Source organism: Empidonax traillii, unplaced genomic scaffold, assembly GCF_003031625.1.
Source record: "Empidonax traillii isolate 1590-97213 ecotype Southwest subspecies unplaced genomic scaffold, ASM303162v1 scaffold778:size296861, whole genome shotgun sequence".
Lineage (NCBI taxonomy): Eukaryota > Metazoa > Chordata > Aves > Passeriformes > Tyrannidae > Empidonax > Empidonax traillii.
In genome coordinates this window covers 231,273-245,876 of record NW_020955971.1, presented here as the reverse complement: position 1 = coordinate 245,876, position 14,604 = coordinate 231,273, and the positions used below count along the sequence as shown (strand labels likewise).

At 42.8% G+C, this 14,604-nt stretch overlaps 1 protein-coding gene across 2 annotated transcripts in view; it reads left to right on the top strand.

The window, feature by feature from the left end:
- The window catches only part of ACE2 (angiotensin I converting enzyme 2), a 33,230-nt gene that overhangs the window by 10,441 nt on the left and 8,185 nt on the right, over nt 1-14,604 (top strand). For both annotated transcript variants that reach the window (XM_027901351.1, XM_027901350.1), the window contains exons 3-15: nt 815-973; nt 2,902-2,995; nt 3,610-3,753; nt 5,106-5,218; nt 5,753-5,861; nt 6,560-6,657; nt 8,157-8,326; nt 9,371-9,597; nt 10,375-10,519; nt 12,097-12,195; nt 12,799-12,921; nt 13,283-13,455; nt 14,368-14,426. In XM_027901351.1, the coding sequence (XP_027757152.1) occupies nt 815-973; nt 2,902-2,995; nt 3,610-3,753; nt 5,106-5,218; nt 5,753-5,861; nt 6,560-6,657; nt 8,157-8,326; nt 9,371-9,597; nt 10,375-10,519; nt 12,097-12,195; nt 12,799-12,921; nt 13,283-13,455; nt 14,368-14,426 (1,713 nt within the window). The remainder of the gene's footprint in view (nt 1-814; nt 974-2,901; nt 2,996-3,609; nt 3,754-5,105; nt 5,219-5,752; nt 5,862-6,559; nt 6,658-8,156; nt 8,327-9,370; nt 9,598-10,374; nt 10,520-12,096; nt 12,196-12,798; nt 12,922-13,282; nt 13,456-14,367; nt 14,427-14,604) is intronic.

Sequence of the window (14,604 nt, the reverse complement as noted above, 5' to 3'; positions counted from 1 at the left end):
GCTCTGGTAATAGGCACAATCAATTAAACTGTCCCAAGGACCCAAGTCAATCAGTACTGTTCTTGTTGCCATTTGGAATGGGTGCTGATGTGCTAAACTGTGTACAAATACAATAGAAAAAGGTGAATAAGACTGTCCCAAATCCAAATAATGCTCTTATGGTGCTACTTTGTGCACTGAAATGTGGGCGTTTCACATGTATGTATGTAATTGCAGCAGTGGTAAAAGCAATCTCATAAAATATTGAGGTTTTGCATGCCCAATTTAGGCAATTGCCTAGAGCCTTCTATGCCCAAGTATAAAATAAATTTAAAAAAAATTGTTTACCAACATTTCAGAAGAAAGTGAGATTTGGATAATGAAATGACTCAGTATCAGTGTCTTGGCTGCTTCTCTGCCACTGCTACTGCAGTAAAAATGGTGAGTGACATCTGTGTCACACAACTGTTTGTGCCCTTTCTTGTTTCCTCACAGGTGGGTGAAGAAAAGCACTAAAGGAAGAATATGTGGTGATTTAGAGTAGCAGGGAACACAGAAAAGTGACGCTGGATGCATTATAACAAGAAAGGTGTGAGGAGACAGTCATGCTTTTTGTTATTTCCAAAGAAAAGTGGTTATCTGGATGTGCGAGTAAAACAAGGCCAAGAAGCTCTCCAGCCATTTCACATTGCAGTGCAAGTGCTCAATCCACAAAACACAGGTGTTCTCTACAAATGAAGTTCTCTAGAGAAGTCATATTTTTGCCCACTGAGTACATCAGGCTGCTTCACTCTTTGGGAGGGAATAATTCAGGGTTTGTTTGAACCCCTTGCAGAACGAGGCAAGTGCCAAGTGGTCTGCGTTTTATGACGAGGCCTCCAGGAATGCCAGCGGCTTCCCAGTAGACAGCATTGAGGATAACCTCATCAAGCTCCAGATCCAGATTCTCCAGGACAGAGGATCGTCTGTGCTGTCACCAGAAAAATATAACAGAGTAAGTTGCTGAATGTTCCTCATTTTTGTTGAGTTGAGCTGCCTCCCACAACACCCTCAAATGAGGACATGGTGATGTTACCACTCTGCTTGTCTTGGGATGATGCTGTGTGTGGCAGGGAAGTGTACCTGCTCTAGGTGTTTGTAGCAATACAGGACTGGAAGTGGGGGGTCTGGCCTAGGCAGCTGATTGCCATTCAAGTCAGCAGTTTTGCCATGGAATGAATTTCAAGCACACACACGCCTCAGAGTTGTCCTTGCACAAATGACAGGATTAGTCATAAGAGGAAAAAAGGACCTGTGCTAAGTGCTTGGTGAAGTCCAGACCTAGGGCAATGAGCAGAAAGAGATGGGTGAAAGGACATCCATGGAGTCAAAAAGCTGCAGGTGGTGCATTATCAAGCTGTGAAAAAGAGAGGGTGTTTTGTTGCAGTGGGCACCTTGGGATGCCTGAAACTGGGGAGCGTTGGTGACCTCCTTCCACAGAAAGCCACTGAGGACCAACAAGATTTAGCAAGATTCATAATGAGATTTGACATTTGCACTGGCAAGTGCATGTAAGAGGCAGGTGTATGGATAATGACTATATGTGAAATTGGAGTGAGCAGCTATGCAGACTCAAAAGGGATTTATAGCCAATCATAATCAAACGCTTGAGAGTTAAATTATTTTCATTTTGCTGGAGATCAAATTGAAACATAGCTTTGAGTCATGGGAACCTACAGTCCAGGATCCTACAATCCTAATTATTGAAGAATCCTGAGATTTTTCTGCTAAGTGCCAGCAGTGCTAACCACCACAGAAGAAAAACAGCAGTTTGGCTGGATCTCTCGTTTCTCCAAATGAGATGTGTTTCTGGAAAGACACATTACGTTGGTGGGAATGCTGACAGTTCATAGAAACTTATATTTATTTTGGAGCACAACAGTGCACTTATGGTAATGCTGTCTCTGTTGAGGAGGTATTTTCTTCGGTACCCTCCCTGTTCAGATAGTTAGAGTTTCATAGATAATGGCCTTTGAGGCTGAAGTTGTTGATTCTTTCTTGAAAAGTGACTTTTTATAGAGTCTGATGGGATTCCATAGAAATATTTAGGTATTCTTCACTGATACAAAAATTTCCCTGGGCACCCATTTATTTTAATGCTGACAGAAATAAAGTTAGAGTTAATCACTAACTACCCCTCCCACTGACAGCTCTTCATAGTTCTGATTTAGAGCTCTAAATGAGAAATTGCGTAGTCCTAAAGGTAAAGCTAAAAGTGGTACATGTATTTCTCGAGGCACGAAAACATGAAAACATTAAAAAAAACACCAACAAACCAACCAACCAAAGAAACAAAAACAAACAACCAAAACTATGTAGCATAGGTTCTGAGATGATTTCAGATAGGTTTTGGCCTTTGGCTGAGCCCAGAAATGAGCCATAACTTCTCTGTGATAGTGTATAAGCAGATCTATGCAATCAGTGTGATGTGATGTTAAAACCACAAGCAACAGTCAGCCTGGCAGCATCTGCAGAAGGGGCCCTTTTTGCTGCCATTCAAAGCCATGATCTCCCTGGGAAGTTTATGTGGGTTCATGCTTATGGAAACGCGTTGCTTAACTTTTATTGTTTTATTGCTGCTGTGTATTGATAGCTTTCTTGTGACAGTCAGTGCTCATTAAATCCAGAGATCTGTTTGACTGGATGTTCAGAACCTGTAGGTTACATCATATATTTGGGAGATTATCTGTCTTTTCCAGCTAGATCTGGTTCACTAATGCATTTAGGCAAATTCTTTCATTAATCTCTACTGAGCTTAAACATATGGTTCAATGCTAAGCTAGTGGGTGAAGTGTTGAATCAAGCTCTTAAGGAATTAGCATAATTGGCTGTTATTTTGCACAGAGTGGGTTTCTAACAGGCTGTCTTGCATCTAACTTGCAGTTGGGCACTGTGCTAAGTACAATGAGTACCATCTACAGCACTGGGACCGTCTGTAAAATCAACAATCCATCTGAGTGTTTGGTGCTGGAGCCAGGTACGGTACTAACTACTGCCCCTACTTTGTCCTTTACCCTGAGGGTGCACAAAGAGAAAGCCAGAGGGTGGCTCCTGACTGCAGGAGGACAGGCAGTAATTTCAATAGATATATCCTGCTGTCTAAAGCTTAGTCATAATTTAATTGCACCTTGCAGTTCAGGGAACTCCAGTGGGCCTGCTGCCCACGAGACATGCTGTCTCCTGCTTGCAGTAGACAAAATTTGGAGAGGGCTGCTCAGCTTGTGTGACAGCCTGTCTGTCACCTGGAGTTTTCCTACATCACAGAAAATTTATTTTTTTTCCTCTGCTGTCAAAGTCTTGTTGGAATCAATGCTGTGTTGAGGCTAGTCCCAAGAACTCTACTGTAAACTCACGGGAGGGTAATGCAGAGACAACATTTAAGACACTCATGATCTGCTCCATGCTTCTTAAAAACAAGGGAAAAACTTTAAATGAGAGAAGGATGCAATAAAATAATGGGATATTTCAATATATCAAACACAAAGTGCTTCTTCTCATTTCATGAAATTGCTTTGACTTTGGTTCATTTGCCTGCTGAGAAAGAAAAATTCTGCTTTTTTAAGGCCTAGTATTTATTTTTTGTTCTGACAGGTCTGGATGCTATTATGGCTGACAGCACTGATTATCATGAGAGACTGTGGGCCTGGGAAGGCTGGAGAGCTGATGTTGGCAGGATGATGAGACCATTATATGAAGAGTATGTTGAACTTGAAAATGAGGTTGCAAAGCTTAATAGTAAGTCACTTTTTTTTTTTTTAATATATTTTCTGTCTTCTAGAAACTAGCAAACATACTGCAGTCTTGCACAATTTACCCAGGAATTCAAAACCCATACATAATTTGCATGTAATTTGCTCTTGCTGTGCATGTCCCAAAGTAAGACACAATGCCAACAGGAGCCACTGACCAGATCAGAGGTTTCTTACCAGCCTGGAACAACAGGAACCTTTTTGTTGGCACCCTTCTTTGTTGGCACTTTTCCAAAGGCCATAATGTATCAGTGTCCTTCATTACAATGAAGGATGCAATCATCTCCTGTCTTACCCAGAACTGCACTGCTTGTAACTTATGGCCAAGCACACTTGATTTAAACAACTTGTGAGTGCTGTTGAGTCTTGGCACCACCTCCTCTTTTCTATGGACCTTGACCTTCTTGTAGGAGCCACAGTCATTGGTAACATTTATAAGCATTATTCCTGAGCTGGAATGATCAGATTTGGTAGGCCTGAGCCAGCAGATGCAGCTGGGTGTTTGAAAAGGATTTTGGACTAAGTGTGCTTCCAGTTTGAAATCTCCACAAAAATCATAAAGAACTGTCTTTTCAAGGACCAGTGGCATGTGGCTGCTAATTTTCTTTAGGGATCTTCTAAGATGGCTTCTGAAGTGGCTACATCATCTGTCTTTTGGACAAACTGCAGCTGTGTCACCTGCTTTCCCATGCTCCTTGTGTTGAAAAAATTGTAAGGCTGGAGGGAGAGATAAGGGATAAGAAAATATACTTGAAATAGTTAGACAGGGAAAATTCCCAAATATTAAGGAATGGTCATTATGACTTTCCCCATACCACTAAGGCAGAAACTTCAGCAATAAGCCACTTCTATTCCAGGCTTGATGGAGCTCAGTGGACTGGAAGATTTAGTGGAACTGGAAGCTGAATTTCAGCTGTGGTGTCTACACCTCTCCTGGTGGTTTAGTTGCTGGAAGAGGGGGCCCATATTCAATGTTCACCTGCCTATACCTTTGGTGAAAACGAACCCCTTGATATCCAGCCTGAGTGGAGGCTGCTGTCCCTCAGGAGCTTCAGTTAGGAGTGATGATTTCCTCTGACCTCCATCTCCAGATGGAATGACCCTAATTAGCAGATAACCATGACTGAAATTTCTGAATTTCTTGGAAATCTCCCATGCCTCCATGTTCATGGGACAGAGCCTCAGGAAGCTCTTTCCTTCCTGCTAGACACAAACTATCTTGCACTTCACCTTTTTACTTTGGGGGAAGGCTGCAGGTCACCATGGGATCAGAAGGGAGCTGCAGACCTAAGCAGTGCCACATGTGGTGTTCTGATGCAATGCATCTATGCTTTACAGATTATTCTGACTATGGAGACTACTGGAGAGCAAATTATGAAGCAAAGTTTCCAAAAGATTTTGAATACAGCCGTGACCAGCTGATCGAAGATGTGGAGAAGACATTTGAGCAGGTAGGGGCAGAAGAAGCACTCACCTGGGTCACAGGGATGTGTTTTGAAATGGTGGGCTCAGATGTTGATGAAACCAGCTCTAAACTGGGTGATCACAGTCTGCATGGGTTTAACAGATGTTGGGAGACATACAGGAGACTTTGATCTCTGCAGCCATTCTAGGACCATCTTGGTCACCTTGGGTGCATTGTCCCCAAAGGCTGAGAGAGGGAACTTTGTAAGTCCATGTCTCTCATCCAGGTAGGGTCCATGGGGGGAGGTATGTTTCCTATGGGGTAGATGGCATCCTTGATACTCTGCATTTAAAGTTAGCAGTGCTCCCTCCCTCATACCTGAACATGACTCCTGGGGCTAGGATCTGGACTCAGTGCTTGAGCCCTAAGGCAGGGGGCAAAGCTCAGCTGCAGGTTTGGGATGCACTTACCTGTCAGGAGAATTTTGTCAGAGGCATCTTCAAGGCTTTCTGTTTAGGAGTGATGAGTGGCATAGAGCAAAGTAAAAATAATTATTTTCCTTCTCCTTCTCTGCCTCCAGATAAAACCTCTGTATGAGCAGCTGCATGCCTATGTGAGACACCACCTGGAGCGAGTGTACGGCCCCGAGCTCATCAGCTCCACAGGATGCCTCCCTGCTCACTTGCTGGGTATGTCAACGTGTCCATGTCACACAAGCCTGACTTTATACACAGGACAGTCACTTTTGAGGCATGAGGGAAGAGAGTAATTTGACTGTTTAATCGAGATAGTAGCAAAAAAGATTACAGATAAGAGAAGGGGAAAGGAGAAACGGAGAAATTACCAGCAGAGGTGACATGAGTGCTTAGCAGAAGAGGCAGGAAGAGAAGCAAGTTGTCCTCATCCTCACCAGAGCTGGTGACACACAGCTCAAAACTCTAGCACTAGGCTAGGGCATTTCTCTCCCCTTTGCAGCACTTGTCATCCTTAGAAATGAGTTTCAGAGAGAGTTGTTTTTCCTTTTAAATCTTATTCTAAACTCCCCAATTTAATAACTTTGTTTTCAAAGCATGCAGCGTCAAGCTGCTGTAATTGTTGTGTATGTGAACACAACACCAAAGTCACAGAGACTAACAACATAGATGTTCATTTCTGAAACTATAATGTACAAGAATATCTGACATTGGCTAATAAAAGCATTTTTGATCTGAGTTTGACCTATGCATGACTTCCCAGAACTGCTCCCATCCACATCTGGATCAGACCAGTTTAGATATATAGGAGTCCCTCTTTATGACACTGCAAAATTTATGGAGCTGTCTGGCACTTTTGGACAATACATAATAAATAATTGAAAGTATTTCTATATGTCTCTCTTTTTATGAAGGTGATATGTGGGGTAGGTTTTGGACAAATCTGTATGCCTTGACTGTTCCCTATCCAGCCAAACCAAACATTGACGTAACTGATGCAATGGTTCAAAAGGTAAGACATGCCTTTATGCAATATGCATTGTATAACAAATCTAGACAGTATAAAAATTATGCACCACATGTCAGCTGCTCTCTAGAAAGCTATGGCTGCCCTCAGGCAGACACACTGACAACAAAGCATTGCTTTCTGCATCCTTTTTTTGCTTATCACCTTAATGGGTTTATGCATTTTTCATTGTACCTTTCCCCTTAGCTGTTCTTTCTTTTTTCCTTCACCCAAGGCTACAAGTCTATTCTCCTCAGAGACATCTATCCATTAAGAGATATATTTTGAACATATAAATATTTCAGGACTCCTGGAGTTGGCTGGTATCAAATATGACCTTTGCCAGTCCTTACCATAATAAAATAGTTTGTACATCACAGTTTGTTTTATTTTTGTCAGGCTTGTTTATTTGCATACAGCTAGGAAACTGCAATGCTGCCTGTTATCTTTTGATAACTGTATAGCACCAGAAGGTCTGTGTTTGAGATCTGTAGTGCTAACAACTGTGACGGCACCTTTACCAGACCAAGAACAGGGATGAAGACAATTCTCTGTAGTCTTGCCTAAATTTCACTTCTTTTTAAAAATATACAATATACAATGATATATACAATTTCATTCTGAAATTTGATTTCTGAAATGTGCTTATTCAGCTGGAATCTGCCCTTCTCTCCTAGGGAGCACTCCATGCAAATGTTATGCTGATAAGAGAAGAAATAGCTGAAGGTGGTTCATTAGCAGTTTGCACGAGTCTGCATCATTCTCACCTCTATTTTATGCTGCTGATCCCCCGTCAAAAATCCGTATCTGATGAAATATCACCGCAAGGAGGGGAGCATTACTTGCAGAGCCTTGGGGCAAAGCCTGGGCTCATCCTTGTTGGTTGATGTCCCCAGTTAAGAATTTTCATCCACCTGAGCTCTTTGCCACCTAGATCTCTGTGAAAGCTCAGTCCAGTAAATGCAGAGCTCCTGCTGTGTAGAATAATAAAACTGCTGACTTGCAAAAATATCTTGGGCATTACCAGGCAGTCACTATCTGATAAGCAACTCCCATAGACACATTTGCCAGGTTTTATGGTTCTGGCTGAAATCTGTCATGCTCATCTTCTGGGAATGTAGCTCCACTCCCTCAGAGGAGTTGTCCCCAAGTTGACTGAAGTGGCTGAAGGGTCAGATCCCAGATCTGACATGCTACTGACAGGAATGCCTTTCTTATCTTACCTTACCTTATCTTTTATTGAGAAATTCTCTGGTCTGGGTCAGGTGGTATCAGCTGAACTTCTGAGTGCAGAAACCTATTTTGTTTTCAGGGAAAACACTTAATTCCAATTCAAAGCAGAATTTCCTGAAGTGCCAAAGGCAGACGCTACTATCTTAATCTCAGTAAGCCAGGTGCTGATCTGAAGTTCCTGGGAGATAAAATCAGCTGCCCTGCATTAAGCAGGCCATTGGGAACAGGCTCCATGCAGAAGCAGTGGTTATTGGTGGCATTGTCTCTTTCAGGGGTGGAATGCAACTAAAATATTCCAAGCTGCTGAGGCCTTCTTCACCTCTGTTGGCCTTGATAGCATGACTGAGGGCTTCTGGAAAAACTCCATGCTCACAGAGCCAACTGATGGTAGGAAGGTTGTCTGCCATCCAACAGCATGGGATCTGGGGAAAAATGACTACAGGTACTGAAATTGCTATGACCCCCTTTTATACCACCTCCTAGAATAAACATATTTTCACTAAAGGTGCACCATCCTGGTTTAAGTTATAATTTCCCCTTCTTTATTTTTTTCTGGCTGATAAGAGGGGAAAGGAAGACAAGATCCTGCAGGACTGTAAATTTTTCTGTGTAACTTTTTCCAGGAAGGTCTAAGAACTACTCTCAAATTTTAGCTGAGAAGTGACTATTATTTATATGAATTAGAGAAGTAATGACTATATTCTAGGACTTAAGAAATAAGCAGAAATGCAGGTGCTTGTGGATACCAGTGAGATTTGTGGACAACTGCATATTCTGCAGCAATGGCACTGGGTCCCTGGGTAGCAAGAGAAAATCTCCTGAGGGCCCACTGCCTATCTTGAGCAGAGACATGCAGTTTCATGAAAATCCATTAGTTTCTTCCATGTTTGGTAAAGAAGGACAACAAGTCCCCACACAGTCAAGTTTTTTGGCAGGAATTCTGTCCCCTCTTGCAGTCCCCACAGTTACCTGGGGAAAGAGGGTGGTCCCCAGCAGAGCCTTCGTGAAAGCCATCAGCCTCACACCTCAGCACCCTGGGGAAGGTGAAAAGAAACCCTGTTTGGAAGAAATTCCTTTATTAAATAGTACCTACACGAGGATGAAGTAGCAGGAGTCACCAACACACAGGATTTTTCACACTACTATCTTCCTAAGATTGGTGGTGCTTACTCATTCCCACACACAGAGTGAGTTTATTGCTAGGTTTTAAGAAGCAGCTGCTTTCTCACAAAACAGCAATTTTCTCTTACTCCCTGTACAATTTCAAGGTGACTGAAGGTGTTTTGCCGAGTTCCCCTCAAGGTCTCACTCTTGCAGGAGGAACTGCACTGCATAGCAGGATGTAGCAGCCCAGGCTTTGTGAGGGGCAATGGCCATTCGCAAGGTCTGGAGGGGCTTTGCCCCATGGCTGTGGCAGACAGGGCTCAGGCAGCCACTCCCTGGGCCACTGTCTCTCTAACTACAAACACTTTGTTCGGGTGTCCAGGATCAAGATGTGCACCAAAGTGTCCATGGACGACTTCCTGACCGCACACCACGAGATGGGCCACATCGAGTACGACATGGCATACTCTGTGCAGCCCTACCTGCTGAGAAGCGGTGCCAATGAGGGCTTCCACGAGGCAGTAGGGGAAATTATGTCACTTTCTGCAGCCACTCCTCAGCACTTGAAATCTCTTGATCTCCTAGAGCCAACCTTTCAAGAGGATGAAGGTAAATAAATGCATAAATATTATGTCTCTAAGTGAAAGCACTTGCAGGCCATATTATGCATGAGAACTCAGCAATCAGCTGAGAAGCTTCTGAAAAACCTAATACTAATTTACCAAAAATACTATTTTTTCCCCAAATCACATTGTGAAGCAAGGATCAACTGCTTTACAATGCTGCTATATAAGTCAGAAACAAATAGCTAGCACTTCATTACCTTCAGTACTGAACTCATCCTCCTTAAATCTTCATGGTTCATTGAGATGAGTCTCCAAAACACTTTTCAATTTCTGTTGCATGAAACCATACATATCTCTATCATGGTATGTATTTAGCAGTTCAAATGAAACTGCAACCTTGAGATTTACATCTCCCACTTGAGTGAATATTGAGTGATAACATAGGTAGGCCCTCATTATAATGCAGTTTTTCTGGCTTCCCTGAGTGTTGCCTTAGAAGGATGATATACATTTTTTACATTTTGAGATGTCTTCAACTCAAAATTCCCCAGAGCCCAGGAAAGCTCTCAGTGAAGGATAATGAAGTGCAAATGCCAAAGGCCTAGGTAGTTTAAGAGGCTGGGGGAAAGAAAGACAGACAAAACTGCACACAGTACCTAAGGTTTTACCTTACATTTTTTTTAGTTGTATTCTTCCTTCCATGTTTTCTTTAGTGAAAATCTGTGATTCAAACAAGATGTAAGCATTAGCTGTAAAAGGAAGCCATCAAATCAGATACTGATTGTTACCATAACCATTACCTTAACTGCTCTCTCTTCAGAAACTGAAATCAACTTTCTGCTCAAACAAGCACTAACGATTGTTGGAACAATGCCTTTTACTTACATGCTGGAGAAGTGGAGGTGGATGGTGTTTAGGGGTGACATTAAAAAGGAGGAATGGACAAAACAGTGGTGGGAGATGAAGTAAGTTTGTGAAACAAAGAGTATTTTTTTCAAATGAACCTGCAAAATCAACCCTTCATAGTTACTCAACATACTGAGGTGCTTATGCCCCCATAGGGCAGGATCTATTTTCCTGGGTGTTTCTACAAATCTCTGTAGAGAGCCAGCTAGAAACACCCAGTGTGGTTCAGACAATATCTCACAAGCCACGTGCCCCCATTAATCACTCTGTACAGCCCCAGGCTGTTTACGCTGCCCCTCAAAATACTTTCCCTACCATTTTTAACATCAACTTCCTAACAAAGACAGCACATGGGATGTTCCAGATCAACATTGCTGTTCCCCTGATTTATGCCTCAAGCCATCTTTGTAGTTCAAGTACAGCCCTTCCCTAAGTCTCATTGGTCATGTGTTCTGGTGTGCTGCCCACATCCTCAAGGACAAGTGGAAAGTAAAGTTCATCACACTTGCCAGCCCGAGAAGCATGCAGATCTCAATCTACCAAGTATCTTTGCACACTTCTTTGCTTTGTGTTTCCTCCCCATTGTCTAGTGGTTTTGGAGACAATTTGTCTGAAAGATTCCAGACTGATTCTTTCCTTTCTTATGTATTAAAATAGCAGCTTTCTTGGTCAAGAAAATGCAGTTCCCTGGGCAAATAACATCTGAAGGTGCATTATCAGAATTTGCCCACCAGTCAATATATTTTCACCACCTTGGAGCTCAAGATTTAAAAGTAGTTTGATTCAGAATACATTCTGGAATTTCCCAGCTTGGTTATAACATGAGGACAGAAAAATGAAAGAAACCGAACAAGCCCCACACTGAAAACAAAGCTTGCACTCTGACATTAACATGAACACTAAGCCTCCATCAGCAAACAGAATCTATAATAAAACTTGATATATGCAAGCCTCCTGACCCACTGGAAAAGTCAATCAGCTTCAATGTATTCAAAAGTAGCAGAGATGTCAGATAAACAGAGAATGACAAATTGTTCAGGGAAGCTTATCACATCTGTTGTAGCGACACTGCAAAGCTCTGCTGGAACAAGAACTTGAAATACGAGCTTACGGAACACATTTCCATGAAAGCATATTACCATTTTCAGAACTCAGACCATGGGTTTGTTTCTGTAGTACTGCTCAGGAAACATAGTCTCAGGAGAGGAAAAGAAAGAGAAACCTCCTCTGCAGCCCAGTGGCACAGGAGACCATCCACCTTTTGAGTTGCCCAGTCTCTGCATGCACTTACCCTGAGCAAAAACACTGGTCTCCAAACTTGGGATGGCCCAGGGCATGAGGTGTGTGTGTGTGAAGATCATCTTGTAGATTCTTTCATACTGCTAATTTCTCCCTGCACACCCTGCTATTACACAAATCCTTTCCTTGCACTATTAGTTTCAAAGCGTCGTCTTCTCTGTGGTTTCCAGCTGTGGAGCAAAACTTGCTTGGGTTTACTGGGAGCTGTATGGAATTCTTCTGTTTGGAAGTGAGAGAGGTGTCCATATGTATCAGATAAAAGAGAAGAAAAGCTTGGTCAGATTAGTTTGCTTTACTGTCTCTTAACAAAAACCCTGTGTTTTTCCTTCATCCCCAGGAGACAAATAGTTGGTGTTGTGGAACCAGTCCCTCATGATGAAACTTACTGTGACCCTGCAGCACTGTTCCATGTGGCCAATGATTATTCCTTCATAAGGTAGTGTAATCATCTACTGGAAAGTCTTGGGACCAAATCTTATTTTGTTTGTCCAGACTGAAGGTTACTGATTTTAATGGAAGTGTTTCTGAGGACATCAAGAGCTGCTCCATAATAATCTCTGAGCACTGAGGAGGCTGCTGAGCTTTTTACTGAGCATAAAAGCTTCGTGCTGCCATCAAACCAGCAGGAGCACTTCTGTATGAGGTGTTTGCCTCTTGGGAAGTCACAGTGTTTTGTGTCACTTGGACCATGCACATGCAGCCCTGAAGCAACTAACTCTGCACATCCCTCTGTGTCCCATCCATTACATTTTAGAGGGCTCTGCCAGAGCGGAGAGCTGGGCTTATAAACCTTACTCTCTCCTGTTTTTTGTGGCACCAAACAGGTTTGGTGCTCTTCTGCTGCATTTGATTTTGGCATTTTGTTAGATTTGAGCAAGCTTAGCCTATAATATCAGCTGGCCTCTCTCCCTGCAGTACAGCCTCCCACGTATGAGTGATGGCTGACACAGCAGAACTTTCTGAAGGCCAAAGGCCTGTGGCCTTCTTTCCCAGACACCTAACAAAACCTGTGCCTCCCTTTTCCTTGCTCTTTCTTTAGGTATTACACCAGGACCATCTATCAGTTCCAGTTCCAGGAGGCACTTTGCAAGGCAGCTAACCATGCTGGCCCTCTTCACAAATGTGATATAACCAACTCCACTGCAGCTGGTGAGAAGCTGAGGTAATGAAGCAAATTTCTCATATGTGTAAGTCAGAATATGACAAAGCCCAAGTTATCCTTGAAGGCTTCTGGAGACAATGAGGTTGCATCAAGAATGAACCTAGCTTGGAAATTTAGCATGTATCTGCACATTCATATGCTGTCAGTTCATTTTGACAAGTTGACTAAATTTATGTCTAAAGCTCTAAACATCGAAGGTTTCATTACCTGTTAATGGAAATAAAATATTTTTATTAATAGGAATAATAGGAGAAAAGAAGGAATTCAGAAGCAAATAAGAAAACTTTTATAGTGATCACAGACTGTTTTGCTAGATGGAATGTGGCAATAACATATATTACTTCTCATTCCACATACACAGACAGTTGCTGACATTAGGCAGATCCAGGCCCTGGACTGAAGCACTGGAAAGTGTAACAGGAGAGAAATACATGAATGCAACACCTTTGCTCCACTACTTCGAACCTTTATATGAGTGGCTGAAAAAAAACAATTCTGGAAGATTTGTTGGTTGGAAAACAGACTGGGCTCCATGTACGTATGGCTTGTGGGTGATTTAAAGACTCCTATCAGTCCTCACAACTCTTGATTAGCAAAATCCCTCTCTCTTGTGGCTACTGAAGGCTCTTCTCCCTAGGGAAGAGGGTTATGGGAATACAAACCAAGTAGTAAGTTTTACTCACAGGAAAATGGACTGGCTTCCATGATCATGGCCAGAGCTGAAGTCAGCATGAGGTTTGTCAGAGCTCCACCCAGTTTTCAGAAATTGAGGTGCTTTTTTGTTGTTGTTGTTGTTGTCATAGAGGCAGCTCTCAGAGTGTGGGATGGCTGTACAAAAGGAAGACAGATCAGAGCTTTGACTTGTGTGGCGCTTACCTGAAAGAAGTGGGCCTGTTCTGTAGGGCTGGCAACGACTGGTCCTCGGAGCCAGCAGACTCTGGGAGCATAGGGACAAACCAGTGCAAATTAGTACTCTGTATTTTCAATGTCACGTGTTAGTCAAAGAGGGGAGCTCAAGGGGAGGAAAGGAGAAAAATGCATTTTTCAGCCTATTGTGGAGACATTATTGTTGAACCACCCAGGTTATATATTTACTGTCTGTACTGTCTCTACCAGAGAGTACCATAGTTCTTACAGTGCTGTGCTAGTCTCTAATGCTGGGATTCACCTAACCAGACACCAACGTCTGCATTTAAGCTGCTCTTTCCCAATGGTGGGAAAGAGGAATTTTCCTTCTGTCTAATGCAAAGCCAGGCTTGAAGACTGAACAGCTCACATGCATATGTTTGCAGTAGAGGTAACTGAAATGAAATAAGATCAGTCCCTCCAAGCTCTCTAGGGGGAGCAGGGGAGCCCGTAAGGAAACTTTAGCCACCCCATCGTTTCCCAGGGACAGACTCTCTGTTAATTCAGCTCTAACAAGGCCCTTGTTTCTCTTTAAATCAGATTCCAGCAATGCCATCAAAGTGCGCATCAGCCTGAAGTCAGCGCTGGGGGACGAGGCGGTGAGTGTGTTTGTGCTGTGGCACCCTTCCCATTGCTCAGGCAGCAGAGGTGGTGTACTAATGGCTCTCAGAACATAAGGCACGATATAGCTGATCTCTGTGTCTGAAGAGTGGCATCATCTCAGGTGAAAGCTTATCACATACAAGATGTCCTGTCTGAGTTTGTGGTCAAGACTCC